Source organism: Musa acuminata, chromosome BXJ1-11, assembly GCF_036884655.1.
Source record: "Musa acuminata AAA Group cultivar baxijiao chromosome BXJ1-11, Cavendish_Baxijiao_AAA, whole genome shotgun sequence".
Classification (NCBI taxonomy): domain Eukaryota; kingdom Viridiplantae; phylum Streptophyta; class Magnoliopsida; order Zingiberales; family Musaceae; genus Musa; species Musa acuminata.
Genome location: NC_088337.1, coordinates 9,800,412 through 9,823,006, shown reverse-complemented (window position 1 = coordinate 9,823,006; position 22,595 = coordinate 9,800,412). Strand labels below are relative to the sequence as shown.

The 22,595-nt window shown below is 39.5% G+C and overlaps 1 protein-coding gene across 6 annotated transcripts; it reads right to left on the bottom strand.

Moving 5' to 3' along the window:
• Positions 1–4,915: 4,915 nt before the first annotated feature.
• LOC103971236 (transcription factor GTE4) lies at positions 4,916–20,727 on the bottom strand. Of its 6 annotated transcripts, XM_018820829.2 has the most exons (6): positions 19,482–20,727; positions 18,885–19,400; positions 18,748–18,793; positions 18,551–18,670; positions 18,351–18,427; positions 4,916–5,338 (listed from the first exon to the last, which is right to left on the bottom strand). In XM_018820829.2, exons 1-5 carry the CDS (start codon positions 20,505–20,507, stop codon positions 18,366–18,368), a joined length of 1,770 nt encoding a protein of 589 aa, XP_018676374.2. In that variant the 5' UTR covers positions 20,508–20,727; the 3' UTR covers positions 4,916–5,338; positions 18,351–18,365. The 6 variants fall into 6 exon arrangements, with proteins under 6 accessions (XP_018676374.2, XP_009383484.2, XP_009383483.2 ...); XM_009385209.3 differs by having other exon boundaries at positions 4,916–5,369; positions 18,551–18,649; positions 18,885–20,727; XM_009385208.3 differs by having other exon boundaries at positions 18,551–18,649; positions 18,885–20,727.
• Positions 20,728–22,595: the final 1,868 nt, after the last annotated feature.

Here is a 22,595-nt window from a genome sequence, read left to right as displayed (position 1 = left end):
TCATTCAAATGATTATTAAATCATTACTTTATTAATTAATTTTATCATGGGATATAACGCAATGATGTTATGATCCTTTGGGTCCTTTAAATAATTGTACTTGTAAGGACGTCTTTTTGAGTTTGTAAGTGATGATTCATCTGAGCTCCTCTCATCCTCCTAACCAAAAGCAATCCACAGCCACCGAGAGCCACCGACTCGACAACAACCCCCCTCACTCGTACCCAACAAGCTCCTCTTATCCTCCTCCTCTTGCTATGTTAATTTTAGTATTAATATATCATATGAATTTTGTAAATGATTGAATTTTTCATTGGCTCATCGCTACTTTCTAGTGTTTTGGATTGTCCCTAAGATCTTGAATCATAGCTACAATACTTTAGATGAATTATAAGTAATAAACTCAAAAAAGATTCGTGTAAAGTATAATTATTTAGCGGATCCAAAGGATCCTAATGTCACATATGTTTGCGAAAAGACACTGAAATATGCAATAATTCGATCAAAATAATATCAAGTTATAAATTTAAAAAAAAAAATGCATCGAATGTAAAAAAAAAATCCTGCAAAGTTCAAAGTTGAGTTAGAGGTATACATGAATAATAGAAAGACCAAAAGATTGTATTATACTATTACCTACCTAAGCATGATGATGAGATCAAGTTTAAGAATTTGATAGTGTGGAAAAGTTAAATGCCAGTGATAAGAGAGCATCAGTTAATAGAAGAGGAATGAGAGTTGTTAAGAAGCCAAAATTTTCAACAACAAAAAAAAGGACCAATGAATTTGTATATGTTTCAATAATCAAATAAATTAATGTAAAATTACAAGTATAAATAATGCTTGTAATAAGAAAGCAAGAGTTAGAACAAATCAATAAACTGTTCACTTTTTTTATCAAACAAATTAATGCAAAATATCTGATGCCAGATATTTGACAAGCATACTTTCTTATGGCACACCTCTTGTGATATCCGATGTAAGACCTAACTTAAAAATTGTTACTGATGATATCAAATGCTCCCATGTAGCTGCTACCAGTGATATTGAAGAGCAGCTCTTCTATCTTCAGGCCAGAGCAAGAGATACGCTCTGATCTTCTCCTTCCGAGCGGAGGTGATAACCATCGTGCGTTCTCCATTTCAACCCATCAAGAAGAGTGTCAACAGTCAGCCGAAGAGCGGAGGTGATATATGACACTATGGTTGTCTCATGCTTATGCTGTCAGGAACGAGGGGACCAGTGACCAACGGGCAGTCCCAATCTTGCAAGGAGGCTGACTGTGAAGCTTAAATTGGTTACGGAATGCTCCCATTTCCTACTGTTTAAGATGCCTGATTCGTGGCACTGTTAGGAACAAATCAGTACTAAGAGGGGGGGGGGGGGGGGGGGGTGAATTAGTGCAGCGGTAAATTACGTCGGTTTCATAAAACTCTTTCGTACGTTAGAAATCGAACTCGGAAAGATAGCTTGAATTCTCGTTCGTATATGAAGTGAATGCAGTAGACAAGTAAAGATTCAGTTTGCAGTAATGTAAATTGCTTAAATATAGAAATGCAAACCAGAGAAGAACACACCAATTTTATAATGGTTCGATCGTCGTGACCTATATCCACTCCTCCGATTCCTCTTCCGTCGAGGCCATCGATATTCACCATCGATCTTCCTTTAATAGGCAAAGATCAACCTCCTTTTTACGCCCCTCTTCTCCTTTAAAAGACTGACTGTGAAGTTTAAAATGGTTAAGGAATGCTCCCATTTCCTAATATTTAAGATGACTGATTCATGGCACCACTTACAAATCATACGGGAGGTAAAGAATACTGATCTAGTCGTTCAAAAATTTAATCTCCTTCTACTAATTTGAAAGAATTGACTAGAATGAGAATGGTTTTGTATAACCCAGGAACAACTTTAAAAGACCCAGAGTTAACATCTTTTTGTGTATAATGTGGAGTGAATTTGTTGAGGTGAAGTGAGGGCAAAGTAGATTTTTCTTTGCAGCATCTAATAAAACCAGTTAATGAAGACATGCCTGCAGAACCTAAAAGATGGAACATTTTCTTTGCAGCATCGTCAGCTTTTATTTGTTTTCTTGCTAGTTAAAATATGCTCACTCTTTTTCGACTCCTTAAACCTTTTTTGTTTTCAGTTTGGTTTCTATCAAATCCTGCTTGGTCTTATCCGGTCACTGATCCATATTGACCCATTTATGCCATTACCTATAGCGACGATCTGCCTGTTAGATGTTACAACAGGTCATTAAATTTAAGGTTCGGAAGGTTGGAATGATATCATCTTTTTCTCTATGCTGCACCACTTGGAAACATCGAATGCTAATTCACTGCTTTAGTTTTCTATAGCTTGACATATAAATTGTTGATTGAGAAATGCTTGCAGATATCTTGGCTCAAGCAGGACTCTTACGAAGTTCTTGTCCTAAAGCAGTATCACTTTTCGTTTCTCGACTAACGGAAGCAAATCAGTGGTCTTCTTAACTGGCAAAAGATAAGTATCAAATGATTGTGGGTAAATGTGTCATGAAAAAGTGACCAAGCAGGAAAAAAGATAGCAGTGGGGAGGACGGTCCTCCGACAACTTTCGACTGTGTGGTGCTCTGCACATGATTTAGAAAGAGAGGGATTGCTATCAAACAGTAAAAGGTATGTTTTGCCATCGATACAATGGCCACCAGCTCAGAGGAGATTTTGTGCAGTAGGAACATATAGTTAATTTGCAGTTTGAAGCCACCACCACCTTTTCGCTTAACCCTACTCTGACACACGCATGCCACTAATTGCTCATCGTTAAACCAGCCCTTGCAGTCCAACAACCATTACAGAAGATTGTGGAGCTGAAGCTTGGGTGCCAGGGAGACATGGGCAACTGCATGGAGAGATGTGCTCCGAAGCAGCTGGAAGAAGATATGAAGCCAGCTGGAGGAGGAGATGGACGAGCCATCGAGGAAGGAAGTTGCAAGGTCAAGATCTTGTTGACGAGGAAGGAGCTGGAATGGCTGGTGCTTCATCTGAAGGAGAAAGGGGAACAGAGGCTGGAAGATGTGTTGTCGGAGATGCACCGAGAGATGGAGAAAGAGAGAGGAAAAGCTAAAGTGTGGAAACCTACGCTGGAGAGCATAGAGGAGAGCCCAGTCGTACAGAACGTTCGTGTGGTTGTGTGAATCTTCTTCTGCTTCCAACAGGATCCTCCTCCTCCTCCTCCTCCTGTGTTAGGGTTATGGTGTGTCTCTCTCGTTGACCCCATGCAAATAATTTGGAGGGTAAGTACAAAATAGAAACTTGTATGGGGTGAAGAGACTAATCTTCTCATTTTAATGTCCCTAATTAAGTACCACCTGTAAATCCTGAATCCTCCTACTGTACTTTCTGAAATGTTGACTATATATCATTATGAACCGTAATATTCCTCTGAACACTACCAAGATTAAAATAGTATGTATTGCCACTGTTCCTCATTAGCAAATCAGAAAGAGGCAGATAATGTTCCTAAATATTTTTCATGTGGTTCCGTGATGCATGATACCAAACTTAACAGCCATTAAACTTAATCTTTTTTGTTTCTTTAAAGTCATCACTGTGTTCTCTCCTACGTAGAGGTTCTTTGTTTGGCTACTTGTTAAAACATCTCTTTCGCATTTTGCTCTACTGTTTTAACTGGATCTCTTTCGGAACTGATTCAAGAAGCTACTTGAGATTGAAACATGATAGATAGTAGGATCTCTTACTGTTTACCCTCGACCTTTGGCATAATTCGATCTCAAAATCCTACTATCAATAATTAGGGTGATTCATTATATTAATTATTTGATTCTACACCCTTTTTTTTATTGAGCTTTTCAACCCCCCCCCCCTGTCGTATACGTCAATTTTTTGCGCCATTCACGTCTGTTCATCCACCAAATATTCTTCTCGCTCGTGTGTTCCCCATAACTATGACTTTTAAGTTAGATTATTATATGATTTTAAAAAAAAAAAAAAGTAGATGACGATCTCATGCCTACACTATTTATTATAAACCAACACGATTCAATGATTCATGTGTGGATATGGATCCACGGCGGGGGAACTTTTTGGGTGCTTTATTAGTGTGTGTGTGCCCCCCATGTCACTACGCTTTAGTTGGGAGTGGTCGTGTGTCGTTCCGATTGCACTTTTTCTTTTGGAATGAAGCTTAACGATGATGGGAGAATAAGAAACCCCCATGCGTTGAAGCGTCAGGTTCATGAAATCGACTCGGTCCCAATTGAATTGAAGGTCTACGTCCAGGATGAGGAGTCGTAATTCTAGATTCAGGCAAGAGATTATTAATAATCATGCTCACCGAATTAATGTCCCAATTATCATATCGAATCAAGCAAGTCGGGATGAATAATATCGATTGTAATTGGCATGAGGAACGAACGAAGTAGAAAGAGATTATTCATTAATCCACCGAAAAAATTTGCTTTGGATTTTTCATGTCACCTTTATTTATTCTGCAATCAAAATTTTGAATTGAATTGATATATAGGGTTGCATGATGAACGACTGTTAATTTTAATTTAAGTAATGTAAACAGTGTAATTTTAGGTCGGATCATAGCAACCAAACATTTATTGTTCCTCTACCAAATTTCAAATTCAAAAAAGAAAAGGGCAATTTCATCACTGATAAAAAATAAAAAAATAAAAAAAAAAAACCCACCAAATCCGAAAAAGAAAAAACAAAAAAAAGATGGTCTTTTCCATGGATTCTTGCAAGATTATTATTCCCCGCCGGGCTCATCAAAACAAATGAGATGAACGGTAGTCATTGTATCACAAAAATGTACATCACGGCACAAATGTTCCAACACGACAATTACGACGCCACCGTCCAACAAGATATAATGGTAAGTTTCATGGATTTCGACCAAGTGATCCAAATGTACATTTCTTATTACCAAAGCTTACAGAACAGTTAATACACTTCCCAGTGCACTGTGGCTTTCGCCACATTAGGTAGGTTTACCGGTTGATGGGGATGACTAGGGAATCATCTACATATACATTAGCAACAGTCACACTAAATTATTTGTACCAATGAATTGCTGCACCCCTACAACGAACATCTGCATGAACAAAAACAACCACTAACACCACCAAATACATAATTCTCTACTCCTACTGCCCTTCTAACCCCAACCTACAGCTAGAAACCTGCAATTGCTTCAAACATGTAACAAAGATTGTTTTAAGGTGGGAAGTTGGATGTCCCCTAGCTTGGCACACCGGTGTTTTTAGTGCATTACCATCCCGAAGATGATCCAGCCACCATCCAGTTTGATAAGTACATGGCATCTGTCATCACACAGGAAATATTGTAGTCAACCTGAAAATATGGAGAGTTCAATAAAAAGGATTACCATGATAGCAGTTTAATTGAGTTGTCGCATGTACATGACATGGGAAATACGTAGGTTGAATCTAGGTGATCCAACGCAGCATGCACGTGTAAGACTGCTGGAAAAGGAAAAGCTATCCTCGAGGCGGATATATACAGATCATTTGCGCAAGTTCTCATTTGAAAGTTGATAACAAAGACATGCTACTTGAGATGGGCAAGGGATGCTATCACAACAAAAGGGTTGCTACTTGAGATGCTACTTGAGATGGAGGCATGATATCCACGGTTGCTATGGTTATTATGAAGTTTTATCCAAGGTGTAAAAACTTGGCCAGTGCAGATATCAGTCAGTGGCCGGACCATCATGATTCTGGAACAAATCCGACGTATCAGTACTATTATGGGGTGATACTGTCTGAACTAAAAAGAGAGAGAAAAGAGGGAAGGAGGAGGAGAGAAAGAAGGAAGAGAACAGGTGAAAGAGGAGGAAAAGAAGGGGAAAGACGAGGAGGAAGATGAGATGAAGGGAGAGGCATACAGGAATCCCTTAAGAGGAGACAGTGGCCATGGAGGCGACATGACAGGGTGGAGGAAGAGGTGAAAATGGCTTAGGAGGGAGGAAGATGAAGAGAGAGAGAGAGAGAGAGAGAGAGAGAGAGAGAGAGACGAACAGCTGCCAAAAGCTATCAAAAAGTAAGACAAAAAGGATAGCTATTGGACAGTAGATCTACCATCCAGTGCATACGATTCCGACTAGGAAAATTGGACACCAGGCTTGGTATGATATTCTTACAGGGTGGTGAACCTAGTGTGAACCAGTACTGGATGAAAACTGTGGTCTGCATATTGATTAATAAATTCCAGCCCAAGTCCCAATCGGCTTGATTAGTTAAAAGGTTGGATACCACAGCAACCCAAAATATCATCCACAAACTGGAAAAGAGAGAACCAAATAGCATGTAACCAAGCTCGTTGACCTTTTATTACCCAAGGTGCTGTAACTATTCATTTCATCATGCCTCGTCATGAAACAATCTGCTGCATGGCATGATGTAACAAAAGCACAATGCCATGTAAGCCATTCTACTCCTAAGCACGACCTTTAACTCCAAGCATTACTCACAATACATGGAACAGTACCAGTTATGTCAAGTAATGTTATTTCCACAAAAGCGATTATCAATCTCATGAAACATCAAGAGCATAGAAAAGTTGCACAAAATTGCGCATAGATTAGTTAGGCAGATCATGCAATTGAATTTTGAGTGCCAGACCCATACCAGCATGTGTCCGGCACTTAACAGCATACTGGCACGTGGTATGTCCATATGTACCATGGTATCAAAAAAGCCCAAAAATTCAGGAAAAATAAAAACCCTTAATTTAGTGTTCTTTCTCACCTATTATTAACAAATATAATCAATATTGGTAACAATAAGGTGATTCTAATATAAAAACATATAAAATACCCAATTGAAACATATATTGGATAAGGCTCAAATGCATTATCCAAAGAATACATGTACATAAAGAGTTCTAAGTAACATATAATTATAATAAATTAGATGCAAAAGTAAAATATATACTGTTCCTACAACCAAAATGATCAACATGAATCAACAATTGGTAAATCAGGACACTCGACATTGATCAAACTATACATCAATAGGGTGTGACTGCAAGCCTCATGAATAAAACTGCCCTCAGGTAAACAATGTGACACTAATGCAATAACATGACAGCAATCTCACCACATAATCATGAACAACCCGTGTTGTCACAGACTGATTGTGCAGGTCCACAACATGTAAAACCTTGTACACAGCCATCCGTTTGCCTTTTAAGTATGTTCAAACCTTGTGGCGATTTCCTCGAACGTAGATTGAGGACATAAATACAAACGCAAGAGCAGAACCATGTCGTTACTTAGTTTTTTTCATATTGATCGATCAAGACTCATCTCACATGGTGTCAAGGTCGAAGGGAGCTTCAAGTCAGACACATTATATCTTAGTGGTGCAATTGACAGGGAAACAAGGAAGGGAGACTCAACTCAACTTGTAGCAATGAAGATGGAACTAGAGAACCTTAGCACACGACGAGAGGCCGCAAAGGCAAGCACTCTTGAAGAAAATGCTCAGGTGCTAAAGTTGTCATAGGAGAATGCACTAAGATGCTATCACAACGAAATTGTGCTGGGGCAGAGGCACATGATCTAGACATTTACATAACCTTCAACAAAGTCGATGAAACTTCAAGAGCTATTGGGAGACGAATTAGCCCAAAGCTAAGCATCATTCATGGGTGGCTCGATGCTGTGGGAATGGATGAACATCGATGGGCAAAGGTCCTACAACGGGAAGGTTGCAGATCGCGTTTCCAATAAAAGATAAAAGGATTGCTGGGATGTCACCAAGCGATGACTCAAAGCAGAGGCCCGTTCAGGGCAAGGTGATACCCTATGTAGGAAGTCCTATGAGGGATTTAATCATCTGAGGGATGGTTGGTTGGAGATGTTAGGAGCTTCATTTCAGTGGGCAACACGACGAGAAAAGGCTATGGATGCAACAAGTGAATTTCATGGTATCATAGAGATGATCTTTCGTGTGTGAACCAAATTGACATCAAATGAAGTTGCAGACATCTACAAATGAATGGCAGTACCATAGAGGTGGATCTTTCTAGTACATGCCATGAAGTCCAATGAGGGATTTGATCATACAAAGGTATGATCAAAGATTATAAATGAACTTCTCTAGAGCTTACATTCGCTCGAGGGAGCCCAACACAGTCAGTGGACAAGTTTGAACAAACAAACATTGCTACCAGTGATGCCACAAAGAATAAAGGCATGCAAGTTAGCGTGAACCCTATAACAAGAAAACAAAGGCCGCGTAAAGGAGTTATAGTATGTGTTTTTATTGACCGGAGAGGAGATACTTAACAAACACAAAGGTGTTAACACAAATAGTCAAAAAGGTGTGAGGAAACAATGATAAGTACAAAGGGACTTGGCTACCCAAGATCAAGCGAAGAGATGAATGGGAGTGACATGATGTTGTAGTGGTGGATTCTACCAATTGCGAAGAAAAGGGATGCGGATGCAAAATGATGGATAGTAGGGTCGTGGACACGAGAGAGCTTCTTGATACCACAGAAATGGGACTTTCGAACTATTATGGATACTTTTCTCTCATCAAAAAGAGCATTATGGTTGAGAAAGGGGACCAATGCAGTAAATAATGCAATGATAACCTCCAAGAACAAAAGACAAGGTAGGACAATTGCTAGAGGGCTTTGCTAGGCCTTTGTCAAAAAGCTTTTTATCAAGTTAGCTGAAACTAGGGGACTTCAGATTAATGTGATGGTTTTCAACTAAAGGAGGAGTAGGTGGCACGCGATGTTGTATCCTTTACTGCTCAATGGAGTAGGCGACAGATGAAGTCAATACACCCCCAAAGGACGACTAGGTTTATCAAAGACTTGTTCCAATCTTGGTGAAATTTTGCTCTTTTTAAGGAAACACTTGTTGCATTTCAAAAGTAAGAGGCAAAACGGAAGCAAAGTCAAATAGCCAATTTATGTAATAAGTGTATCTCGAGGAGGCAAGCCAAGTCAAGTAGCCAACTTATGCAAGAATTGTATCACGAGGAGGCAAGCCAAGTCAGATAACCTTGGTATCCTCAACTTTTAAAAGAATAACCAGAACCAAGTACCTCGTTATCCACCCAATAAAATGACATCAAAATGCATAGTTAATGTGAATCTACCTAGAGGCAAGGGCTAAGCAAAAGAGTGAATCGATGAGTAAAAATTTACAAAGAAGGCCTCAAAATTCTTTGAGGTGATGCTCAGTAAGCTTCAATAAGCATCAATCCAGTTCAATTGGTGCAAGATATTCATGGGACTGTCATGCAAAAAGAAAAAGATCATTTTCCTTCCTCAAAAGGATCTATAGGTACCAACAAAAATTATCATAAATCCACCAACCCCATCCTATAGTCAGAGTCAATGGTGAGTTCAGGCAATGTTGGCAAATCAAAGTTCAACTACTAGTAGTAGTATCAAGAGACCAACGGGGAGCTTCACAACCAAAGGAGATTTAAAGATGTAACTAGGAGGTGCAACATTCGCAAAGACTTCAACAAGAACGTTGAAGCAATAAGCACAATAGAATACAACGTACTTTCTCCCATGAACTGTTCGCACAAGCTTGTAAAGTGTGAAATCGTGTCTATGCAGTCGACTATCTTTTCGATATATTCATGCCTTAAACAACACATAAGGGGTTTATATCAGGATTGGCAACCCAATTTTAATTGGATCGTATAGCCTTTTTGGCATGTAGGTGGAATTCACGAGAGATCATCACTCTTGAACAAAACCTCCCAAAACAAGGCCTCAAGCTTGCAGTAGCGTCTAAGGTGGTAGGGCTCCAGGCTAATGTCTAGGGTTATGTTATCACTCGATCCTGCAACCAATGTCGCATAATCACTTTTGCACGAGGACTTTGCGGACAAGGGACTAGCCTTGGACCCTTTGTTGCACAATCATCCCCTACAAGCAAAGTGTGACCATTTCAGTTGTCAAATAAAATGTTTTGCTGAGCTATGCTTATATGAACTCGAGCTACGCTTCAACAGTATAATGGCGGTAGTTTGCTCCATGCTTTCCCATTTTAACTAACCTGGTAGCTTTTTTTTTTAACATGTCCTTAGTAGACCTTGTGAGGTTTTGGAGAGGTTAACCTTTTTACGAACGGGTATCACAAGGGTGTCACAGAGCTTAGGCAAAATAAGCTATGTTCATGATAGTGTGGTAGGAGGAACTTGGGGCAAGTACAATCATGCCAAGGATTTATTGGATAAAGTGTACTAGAGCTGCAACCCTCGACATTACACTTCCGTTGCATGATAATTATAATCAATTGTCACCATACATTTGTTGGCCATGTGATCCACCATAGTAAGAAGTGAATGATGTAAACACTTGTCAATGTCGAGATCGTATAGGTTTTGTTTAATCTTCTTATAATAATTAATAATCTTTCCTTTATCCTAACAATCATTAACAAACCATGTAGATTCTCATGTTGTTCATATCAATCATGATTATCCGCTATGGTGACCAAGATCATCGGTCAACACACTCCTGTTTATATCACTATTATCTCCACAGACCTCATAAAGTGCATATTATGAAGGTCTCTCATCACCGACTAAATCTATTGCTCGGGAATTATGTCCAACAAATCAATTTACTACGAAGCTTAGATCCTTTGTCTTGTCGATTGAATGTCTTAACATGTTGTGTCTTGCCATGGTCCCTAACAGACAAACTACCCAAAGTCTGACCATATAGACCACGTTTTGACAAATCAGGCGATGTCAAGCCGCAGGATCTCACTCCGTATATGAGTATTTAAATCAAAGCATACAACGGTGATGATTGTAGATGTATCTACTGATGACCTGGGCCCTTGCTATTATCCTCTTGACTATCATCAAACCCAGTGATTTAAAAATCGCTAGGCGCCAAAAGGCGCTAAGATCCAAAAACGTACGAGGCGTTGGGCGCTCACCCAAGTGAAGTGAGACGCTAAAATATAAAAATATATAATATAATTAATAAATATAATTATTTAAAATTTTAAATAAAAATATGCTATTAAATTAAGAAAATCTAAGGTACAAAATCACAATGTCACATTAACAAAAAATTTCAAAATTCAAAACAATAAAATTTTACATCAAGGTCATTCATCATAATCAATATTATCGTCATTTTCACACAAATCATCTTCATTGAATTCATCATCTTCCTCTTGTCCTTCCTCTTCATCAAAACATGTTTCATTCTCTATGTCTTTAACAATAGCAGAAGTCGAGTTTGATGCTTTTGCACTCATTTTTCTCTTTGTCATATGTCTTGTATATGTTTATAATTCTCCAGCACCTGAAGCTCTTGCCACATCTCCCCATGTCAATCTATCATCTTCAAATACAAGCTCGTCTTCGGCATCTTGCAAGTTAGCACCTATTTCTCCCACCAACAACTCATTTGAATCATCAATATCTTACAATGAGATTGGATCGATTCTATTTTGCAAATCATGACGAGCCTTCAAAGCTTGATTATACTTTATGTAAACAAGATCGTGCAATCGTTGATGTCCAACCGATTTCTTCTTTTTGAGTGAATCAGTCATATCATATAATTTAAAAATATATTAATACATCTATCTAAATTAATTAATTAATTAAAACAAAATTATTTAGTGATCCTTACATGCTCAAAGACACTCCAGTTTCGCTCACAACCCGAAGCACTACATGTCAAACTAAGTATTTTAATAGCAAATTGCTGTAAGTTCGGGGTGGAATTTCCAAATAAACTCCACCATTCAGTTGTAAAATTTATGTTATTATTACAAATGATCTTTATATAAAAATGTCGAATGTCTTTTTAGAATTCCAATGGTCGTTCGATCCAAGACAACTACGTCACAAATAATCTTATCTTGCACCTCAAAACTTAGAACTAATCTTGCAACACACTGATATAATCCATCCAAAACTTCTGCATCAAACCCAACAGATTTAATCTTATAAAAGAATTCAGGGTTCAAATAATATCTTGCAGCATGTAAGGGACGATGAAATTGACAATTCCATCTTTCGTCAATGATTGTAAAAATTTTCTCATATTTTTTTTTATTTTCATTAAAAGACATTTTAATCGTCTTCTTTGCTATATCCATAGCCTCATAAATATATCTCATTGCGGGTTTATTTTCATTATCCACCAACCGAAGAACTCGAACAAGAGAGCCCATTACCTTTAATATAAAGACTACATAATTCCAAAAGGATGGCATTAAGATGATATCAGTAGCCCTCTTGTCTTTTGCTTTTTTCGCTCATTTGCTTGTCACCCATTTCTTAGAGGTAAACATGTTTCTCAGATTATGTTTTTAACAATGCACGCTCTGTAATGTCAAGAATGAAGTAGCAAATTGGGTGACACCATATCTCACTAATTCTTTATTCCCTGTGAATTCTCTCATCATATTCAAAGCCTCAATATGATTATAAAGAAATCCAACAACACAAATTGCCCTTTCTAAGGTTTTCTTGATGTCTAAGATCTTTCCAATATCCTCCAACATTAAATCAATACAATGTGTCGGACATTGAGTCCAACATAAGTTTTGTATTTTTGTTCCAAGCAATTTACATGAGATAAAGGATAACAAAAATGATAAGACTTAACAGTTTAACACATTTAATTGAAGATAAAATAATTAAAAAATTCAAAAGATGAATATTACCAGCTAATACATAGTTGCTTCCATTGTCGATTATGATTTAAACAACATTTTGTTCTCCAATTTCTTCCATGAACTTGTCAAGTAAATCATATATCTTGTCTCCAGATTTTACAAAAGAAGCATCTAGTGACTTCACAAACATAGTCCATAAAGAACAGTTAACCATAAAATTAATTATACTCCTGCGCCTCCTGTCAGTCAAAACATCTGACATAATAGAACAACCATGTGTTGCCCATAATTCTTTATGACCCTTTAGTAAGTCATTTGTATAATTCAATTCTTTTTGCAACAATGGAACTCGCATCTCATAATAACTTGGTGATTTAATCCCGCACCATATCTTCCAATAGCTTCAATCATTTCCTTAAAACTATCTAAACGAGTTGTATTAAGAGGAAGATCAGCCTGATAGAAGAAGCGAATAATGTGTTGAATTGTCTCTTATTTCTTTTTCACAAGCATCACTTATATTTGTTTGTCTAAATTTTGAGTCTTCTGCTTGCCCTTGTTGCTTCTGTGATCCTTGAAACATATATAGATCCATCGATCCTTTTTTACCCTTCTTAGTACTCATAACTTCTTTTCCTTTTTTGTCCTATACTTTTTTCCCACTTGGGTTAATACTCATAGAATAATCTTTTTCTTCATCCCTGAGATGTTCAACATTGTCTTCTGGTAAATTCCCGTAAGATTCATTCTTTTGCATCTAGTTTTCATTCATATAACTCGGCAACTCTTCTTTTACCTCAAGTGGACACTTTTTACAAGCTGCTGCATTCTTGAAATTTCCTACTAGATGTTGTTTTGCACGAAAAATACCACCTCTAGTAGTCTTATCGCAGAACATGCAAGTCACTGCATTAGGATCTTTCGGATCCTTTAGATAATAATACTTCCATACAGGATCTTTTTTTTATGCCATTAGAGACTCTATTGAGTTGCTCTATACACTTGTCATTTATCCTGAAACCTAACAATAATTTCAAATAAATAAAAATTAACAGTATTAAAATCAAAATAATATATTATTAATCTAATAAATATAAATATTATTACTAGTATACAGTTAACCGTATACTGTATACCGTTAACAGTATACTATCGAAAGAGAAGAGAAGAGTGTAAGGGAAGACCGAGGTGCTGACTAAGAAAAGCGGGAGCGGGAGCGACGACAGTGGCAGCGACAGTTGTAGCCGCGAGCAACAGCAGCAACAGTGGTAGCGACAGCAACAAGCAGCCGAAGCGGGAGCGGCGAGTGGAGACAGTGGCAACGGTAGCAAGGAGCAGCGACCAGCGGCAGCGGGAGCGGCAGCAACGAGCAGCAGGAGCGGGAGCGGCGAGCGGAGACGGTGGCAACGGTAGCGGCGAGCAGCGGCATCGCCGAGCAACGATAGTGGCAGCGGCAGCGGTAGCAGCGAGCAACAAGAGCGACGATAGTGGCAGCGACAGCAGCGAGCAGCGGGAGAGGGAGCGGGAGCGGCAGCAACGAGCAACGATAGCGTGAACGGCAAGCAGGGTTAGGGTTGGGGAAGTCACGTTGATATCGGTGATTTAGTTAGTTCGCTTGAACCAACTAAAGCACCGAAGACCAAACCAGACCTAAAACGCTGGTTCGGTCGCCTGGTTTAACCCAGGCGCTCGCCCGAAGCGCCCGGCGCCTGGGCTAGGGCGAGCGCCCAGGCGACGCCTCTTTGAAGCGCGTCGCCTGGAAATGAAGCGAGGCGCTTGGGCCTCGCCTCGCCTCGCCCGAGCACCTATTGAAATCACTGATCAAACCACTGATGCCCTTTATCAAGTCAATACAATAAGGCTACACATGGCGCCCAAAATAAATATTTCTAAACTCCATCAGGTTGGTCTTCTCAAAATTTGCCTCATTTTCTATCACCACCTACACAACATACTCTAATGTAATCTCCTTACTTTCTATGTTCATTGAACCTCTATATGGTTAGCATCATGAATCATTTTAAAAGCAACAACAAATAACTACCCTTTTGTTGCAATAAACAAGTTAATGGTGCTTATTTTGTTGTGGGTCCGAACCAAGTGCGTACATTATTGCAACACCATAGAGGTCCCACTCCTTTGAATGATTTAATCGTCTCTAATCTCTTGTACCTTCTTATTTAGATAGGTATTGTATCTCTCTTTTAGGGCGGATTGGCCTCCTAGATTGAGGATATCATACTATGATAGTAAGGGACTCATACACGTGTTGAAACTCTAACAAAGCATGAATGTCAGTTAGTTATAAAGTTAAGGTCACCTTCAACATCATTGTCACGACTCCCATACTAATCATAGGCATGAGGCTTTGTAGTATGCATGTCATATACTCGATCTTTTTCTCAATCGTAATATTTTTCGAGCGTCAAGTCTCCTCTAAAGGTCTTTCTCATCTCTTGAGGCAACTTCTTGCATTTTGCTACATCGGAAAATCTACCAACCACATACTCCATCATTCGGATTATTCCTTCACACCGACTGATATGGTCCTAATGTAAATACCATCAATAATGGTGCTACTCCAACCCTAATGCCGAACCGAAACATTTCTACTCTAGGACCATTTTCCATAATAAAAGTTCTGAACATATAAGATCCACAAATTCATACTCATACAAAAATTAGTGCCAGATTTGTAATGAGCTACACTTTTTGTATATCTATGCTAGATCCATGCAAATCTAGGCTAATCTGGATGCATGTAGCCTAAATTAGTGTAGATCCTCATGGAACTATCCTTAATGATTCACATGGATATGGCTTAAATCTACAATAATCTAGGGTTAATTTTTCTATATCTATCGGTAAATTGGCAAAGATCTAGGCTTAAGATATAACAATAATTATAAACCCAAACCTAATTGCATAAAGTTGACCTAGAGATTAGATTCAAATTTACATTGATTTGAAAGGAAATCAGATCGGATCTAGGGATTGAACCTTCTTCTTAAAGTAAAAAGCTCCCACAAATGTTCTTCAATCATTTTAAAAGGAAGTTAAGAAAAATTTTAGAGATATTTGTGAGTTTTCAAGATAATAGAGTGAATGGAAGTGTAAAAGTGTAAAGAGAAAATTATAGGAAAGAGATGCCTAGTTTAAAAGGTGCAAAATCCATATTTGGGCTAATCCATTGGTAAATACCTCCCAAACCAATTTGAGTAAATATCATTCAGACTATACCACTAGGATGTACCACCATATTTGATTCATTAAAGCAGATAATCTTCAATCATAAAGAATGGCACATCCACTGAAAATATATTATGGTAAATCCATCAATTGTGTGCCACAAGTTGCAATGATGCAAGCACTCGACCCTGTGTTGGTTGATCACACCATCCAAATCCCTTACATGGATAGCCCATCAAATTTGCTTGTCGTGATTTTGCAAGCATGTGGTAACATCAACTAAAGTCCATATTCATAGCTACACCAATGACCAATTACTATGTTATCCAATGGCATTACCAAGCAAGCTATGCAAGTCCATCCAATGGTATTCCTTCTGCTGAAAACATAGCCAACTGCTCAATTTGGGAAATCACCTCAGCAGCACATCTGGCTTGCTCCTAAGGAGATTTTGATTTTTTTTTTTCCAATGTTCAACCAAGGCAATCCTGCCAACTGGAATTTCCAAATAGAACAACATTTTTTTGTCTGCATAGCTGCCTCAAAGGATTCATAGTTTCCCTCATGCTTTCCCACCTTGACAATGCCACTTCACAGTGGTATAAGTGATAAGCCCATGCATATCGACAATCCAGCTAGGAGAAATCTTCATATGTGCTGACAACTAGACTCAGTCCATCTCACCTGATTAAATTCATGATTGCACAGTTATGTGGGTTCCTAACAAGAGACATTCAAATCTATCGTAAAGGCCCCACCATATGTCACACTCTCTTTTTACATCCCGTGACTTCTTGACTCAACATGAATGAATCTTGCCCTGTACAGATTTTTTGGTAAATAAGATCAGTTTTACAACAAATATATGCTGAAAAGGGACGCATTCAGGTTCTGTAACAGAAAAGGAGAAAGTATATGGACCAAGATAAATAAATGATGAACTGGTGCAAAAGATGACTCCAAAGAGCAGATGGAATACTGCAGCTCGAATCACATTTAAAAAATGAACACAAAATGGGAGAAGAGGAAAAAATAGGTCAAGAAACAGAAACAAGCAGAAAATGAGAGAGAGATCGACCAACAGACAGAAAAGGGCACAGATTTTTTTTCCTGAAATAGCTTGCAAACTGATTTAGACTCCAACTGTATAATCAATATAGCTTTGCTGTGAGTGACAAATGTCAGTATCTGATAGGGACACAAGCATTTTTACATGTCTATCCTTCATAGATGCTAGAGCACTTGATCACAATTATCAACAAGCCTGCTAAGCAGGCATTCCATCTATTCCAACTTATGAACTAATAATGTAAAAGACACCCTATGGGATCCATGATTTAAATTAGTTTTATATCATTATCAACTACTGATGGTGCAAAGATTAAATGCTAACTAAAACAAGAGAATGCCACCGCAAACTAGAGATATTGATCCACAAATTAATTTTTATTTCAAACAGGACCAGCTAAGGTCTGCCTAAAAATTGCCACTTCCCTCCACCCAAATAGACTCCCGACCTACATGATAAGTGCCAACTAACTACTAAAGTGAAATTGAGCTGTTGATATTGCCTCATGCATCTAACTATTTTTTTAAGCAAATGTAACTACCTTATAATATACAAGATTTGAACTAATGGCTAGAAAAAACTAAGCACCAAAAATATCATTCCTTCTTTAATAAATTAAATAAGATTCAACTATCAAATGGATTGTGGACTGGAAGCCAGATACATGCATGATTTTGAAATGGAAATGGTGTGGAAAATGTTCAACAACAAACATTTCTATATTAGCTCTCATGTAAAAATTTGGATGCATATCACTTGCATACAGGAATGACACTTAGCAGACTCCATTATATTATTCCAGTATCCAACATGACAATCAAGGTTTTAAATGGTCACCAGGCTGAAATGTACACCTGTATGTACCAGTCCAATCAAGTACTAGAATTGAATCATAAAACCAGTCCCAATTCATATGCAGTCATTTTTAACTTGTATTTAATCATTCAATAATATCAGACAGTACAGGTCCATATAGCATCTAAGACATTCAGTATATACTAACCCGATAGGTTATTGAAACTGGTAGCGACTGTCACTAAATCCAATGACAGAATAAGCATTTTTTTTATGATTCTCAGGCTTCTTATGCACTTAAACTTCAATATTGTATATTTTCTTAACATTAGAATACAAGTACTTTTTTGTATTTTAATTATTATTCTTGTACATGTCCTTGTATCCAATTTGTCTCCTCGGCGAATCAGACACTTGGATATATGTATATATGAAATTCTCATGAACATGTACACGCATATGGTTAAGAGCAACATATAAAGTAACGACTACAATCTGGTTGTTGTATCTTAGGCAAAACTACAAATAATGCACAGTAAGAGGCATTTGACAGAGAGATACAACAACCTAGTCATATGTAGTCAACAGAAAACAATTATGATAGTTGAATTCAGAAATAATCAATCCCTACCTTTCCTAAATCAGTTCATGTTCTAGGCGAACGTGCAGCATCAGAACCATATGCAGAGGAGCTTTCACTATCTGAATCTGCACAAAAGTAAGTGCTTCATCTAACTCACTCCAGTCAAAAATAGTTGCTACATATTAATATTCTCAGAATGTAATAAGCTGTGAATGTCATTGAAAACAAAAGACAATGGAGCCCAGTACCACTTGATGATGATCCTGAATCACTACTAGAGCTGCTTGAACTACTAGATCTACTTGCATTTTCTCCCTTTTTTGCACCTTCAACTGGTGATGAAGAAGCTGCAAATTTCTCATTAACCGCTACATTTTCAAATAAGCTAATAAGCATCTGATGACGTATTGCAACCAAAAGAAACCTGGAGACACCTGTAGTTTACCTGTCTTGCTCTTCTCAAGTACTTCAGCAACAACTGCCTCTTGAATCTAGGACAAGGCCGATTGAGCTAAGAGTAAATGTATAGTTCCGAATGAACATACTGACAAAAAACAAAAGCTACGATATGCCAAGTAATACCATTCCCTGCGCCATTTCCTGTGTGTTAAGTTCGGCCTCCTGCCTAGCTAGAATTGCAAGTTCAGCCTTCCTCTTGTTCTTACTCAAACTCTTTTTGTAATTCGTGACAAATCTATCCAGCTCCCACAGTGTCTCCACGTCGACACTATCTATATCCACTTCAATCTCATCATCATGCTGGTTAAGCGATGAATTCCTCTTCTTAATAATCTGCACAATGCTCTCCAGCTTCTCTGGAGGCAGCTTCTGCAGGTTATTACTCAGTTTTTGCTTCTCTTCGAAAGTCATATCCCTCTTATTCATATCCTTGGCTTTTGGCTTCTTCAAAGCAGGTGCGCGGCCTACGTGAGTCGGCTGGTTCACTGGCTTTGTCTTTGGCTCAACCACCACAGGATGCACGGTGGAGTCTGATCTCTCCAGCATTCTCATGTCAAGAGGTGGGGGCTTCTTGGGGGCTGGTGGATGGGAAAAAAAGGCGAACTCGGCCTCAATGGCAGGCCAATGCTCCTCAAATACCTGCAGAAGTTGCTCAGCCATGACATGGACATCCTGCCCCTTGGGGTTGTAAGTCATGGCATTGCAAAAGGTTAGCCTTACATCCTCGGCGAAATCTTGTGGGGACTTGTACCAGTTCTTGGCAAGCCGGGACTTCACAGTGCCAAGATCCATTGGGTGCTTGATGATGTTATAGTAGTCATGCAGGCCAAGGGCCTTTGCGTCGACCGGCTTATTGAACACCCAGCCATACTTGTGCTTCATCAGCTTCGAGAGCAGCACAACACAACTCTTGAAGGCCTGCACATAGAGTTTCTTCTCAGCTGGATGGGCGCCACTGTAATCTGACAACTCCGAGGACTGCTTCTTTCCCCCAATGGCCTTTGATTTCTTATTTCCATGCGGGTCAGGTGGTGGGAACTTCTCCTTCCCAAGAACAAAATCGGAATTTTGATAGTATTGGTTGGCCTTGGGAGTCCGCTTCTCCTTCTCTACACCCTCGCTTAGGTTGTTCTCCATGGCAGAGACCGAGACACTCAGCTGGCGAGAGAACGGGCCAGCAGCGGCGGTCGTAGGGGTGGCCAGCTCCGGCGCCCTCTTGGCAGCTACTGGCGTGTTAGGATCAGTGGCAGAGAGCTGCGAATGAGTGTACCCAGCAGCAGGGGCGACAGCCGCCGAGGCGAGCTGGAGCTCATGGGCCTCAAGCCGCCGGGAGAGAGCGCGCACCTGCTCAAGCTCTGTGGCGAGCTTCCTGCGGAGCTCCTGCATCTCCTGGCGCGATCTGGACGCCAGGCTAATGGTGACGCTGCGGCCATGACCATTGGCAGCGAAAGCAGGGTCGGCCGGGGGACGATTCAAGCTGGAGGAGGCATCGTCCGAGGCAGCCGGGGGCGCCGGCGCCGGCTGGGAGTGCTGGCGGCGGGCGGAGTCGAGGTCGTTGTTTTCGGCCGCGGAAGGTGCAGGGGGCTGGGGATTAGAGGAGGGCTTGGGGGTCTTGTTAGAGGACTTGCGAGTGTACACCTTGCTGCTCTCCGCCCACCGGTGCTTCTCGCGGGAACCGTCGCCACCGGCGCCGCCGCCTACCAGAGGCCCCGACGCCATGAAAGCCCTCTCAGATGGCGAAGCCATCAGAGGGCCTATTGAATTCCTCCATGGGGGGATCGATCACCGCTGCGATCGGGGGGGAGTCGTTAGGGTTTGGGGCGGCGGAACCCTAGATTACAAGAATTCTCCACCGGATCCGTCAATTTCCCCGGAGTCAAACGGATCGAAGGAAAGAAATTGAGAGGGTTTTGGGGTCCTCGTCATCGTTCGGGAAATGGGAAGAGAGAAGAATCGCGAAGGGGGAAGTGCGAACAAAAGGAGTGGAGGTGGTGACGCTCGGGGAGGAGACGACGACAACGAAATGGACACGCGGCGCGTCCTGGTTCGTCCTTGGACAAAGGATGGCTTTTGATCTCCGCCTGTCCTTAAAGATACGTCACTCGCCTCTATTTCCTCGCCACTGGTGATCCATGGGGCCCGCAATGCCTCCCTCAATTTCTCCAATAAAAAAGCAGGTAAATTACGGGGTGAGAAATGCACGAAACAGCACACGTGCTCATACCTTTCAAGGTTTTATTTTGACCTATTTTCCTGAAAAAGTTTTTTATTTTTTAGTTTTTCCTCTATAGGTATCCCTTTTAACTTATTTAATTTTTTTAATATCCTAAATACTAACGAACACAATCAATTATTTTCATTTCATCGTAATCGCTTTTGTCTTAAAATTCTTATACTTATAAAAATGAAATTAGCTACTCCCTATATTTTTAAGGTTATATTGAAATCTCTATACTTATAAAAATAAAATATTTATCACTAAGCACGTGTGGTATTTTTGCCAGCAGAATCGATGACATGAAGAGAAATAAGATTAAATATTTTATTTTAGTAAATATAAGATTTTTAATGTAACTTTTAAAAAGACAGAGACCAAAATATTAAAGAGTGATACGTAATAAGTGAGGATAAAATTTTTTTGCTAATCAGAATCAATAAGATTATAAATAATTATCATTAGATTTATTAGAGTATCAACTTTTGGCACAAAAAATAATGAGTTTTGGATCGTATCTCACCGGTAGAGATATCAAAGAGCAACATTGAGTTGAGCATCCAATCATTTATGATTTCTTCTCCTACAAAAGGCTATGTTTGCTTCTTATTTAGATCTGTATCTATTTCTTTCTGATAAGTTAGGGTGAGCAGCACCACCCAACGCAGTGCAGGCTCGCATCATCCATTGCCTGCCAAACAGTGGCTTCATCGTCCACTGTTGCACGGAGATCACGAGATGAAACAAACATAGAAGAAGAAGAAGGAGGACTAAGCTTGTGCTTTCATGGGGGCGCTCCGTACGACGAAACACAGAATGAAGTATCATTCCATCATCTGTAGCCAGCATGCATGTCTGAGGAACTGCTACCCTCTTCTCATCCTCTCCCTCCGTGAATACACAGTAGTACACTCTTGATGGACGTCGATCACCGACTTCTGTAGAGCTTAGCATGCCCGAGGAACCGGTCCTCGTCGTGTCCCAGAAGAAGGAGATCTATGTATAGCAGCGTCTTCTTCCATGGTGGGAGCTCGATGCAGTGCTATAACACGATAACGAAGACAACAAAATATAATTTATGTTACAGTTTTATCTAACCACAATAATAATTAAACAATTGCCATAATTTTGGTAATTATCATTTAATTTTAACCTTTAATTATGATTTTTAAAAACGTCTTACGGACAATAATTAATAAAAAAAATCATTAAAAAAAAACTAAACATGGGATCTATTGTCATGGTTCCTAATTTCGAACCTACAGAGACATATAGATATGAGTCATAGGTAAAATTATATTTTGTTACGATAACTTAAGTATCAGATAGACGTTATCGAAAGGTGCACTGATCTTGTCGTAAAAGAAGGGACGTGAAAGCTCGATTGAAGATTTGTACCGAGGAGCGTCACCAACCATTTCGAGAAGGATTCTTACGTTACATGAAAGCTTGGAAAACGAATTAGGATGAACGGGTTGACCTTCCACTTCGGCGTAGGCCGCCGACAACAAAAGCTAATAATAATACAATAATATACTTCAAACTCGCCGAAGTACTTGCATCATCCATTCTTCCTCGTCTTTCGAGTTGGAAAGACGAGACCCTTATTGTCACAGAAA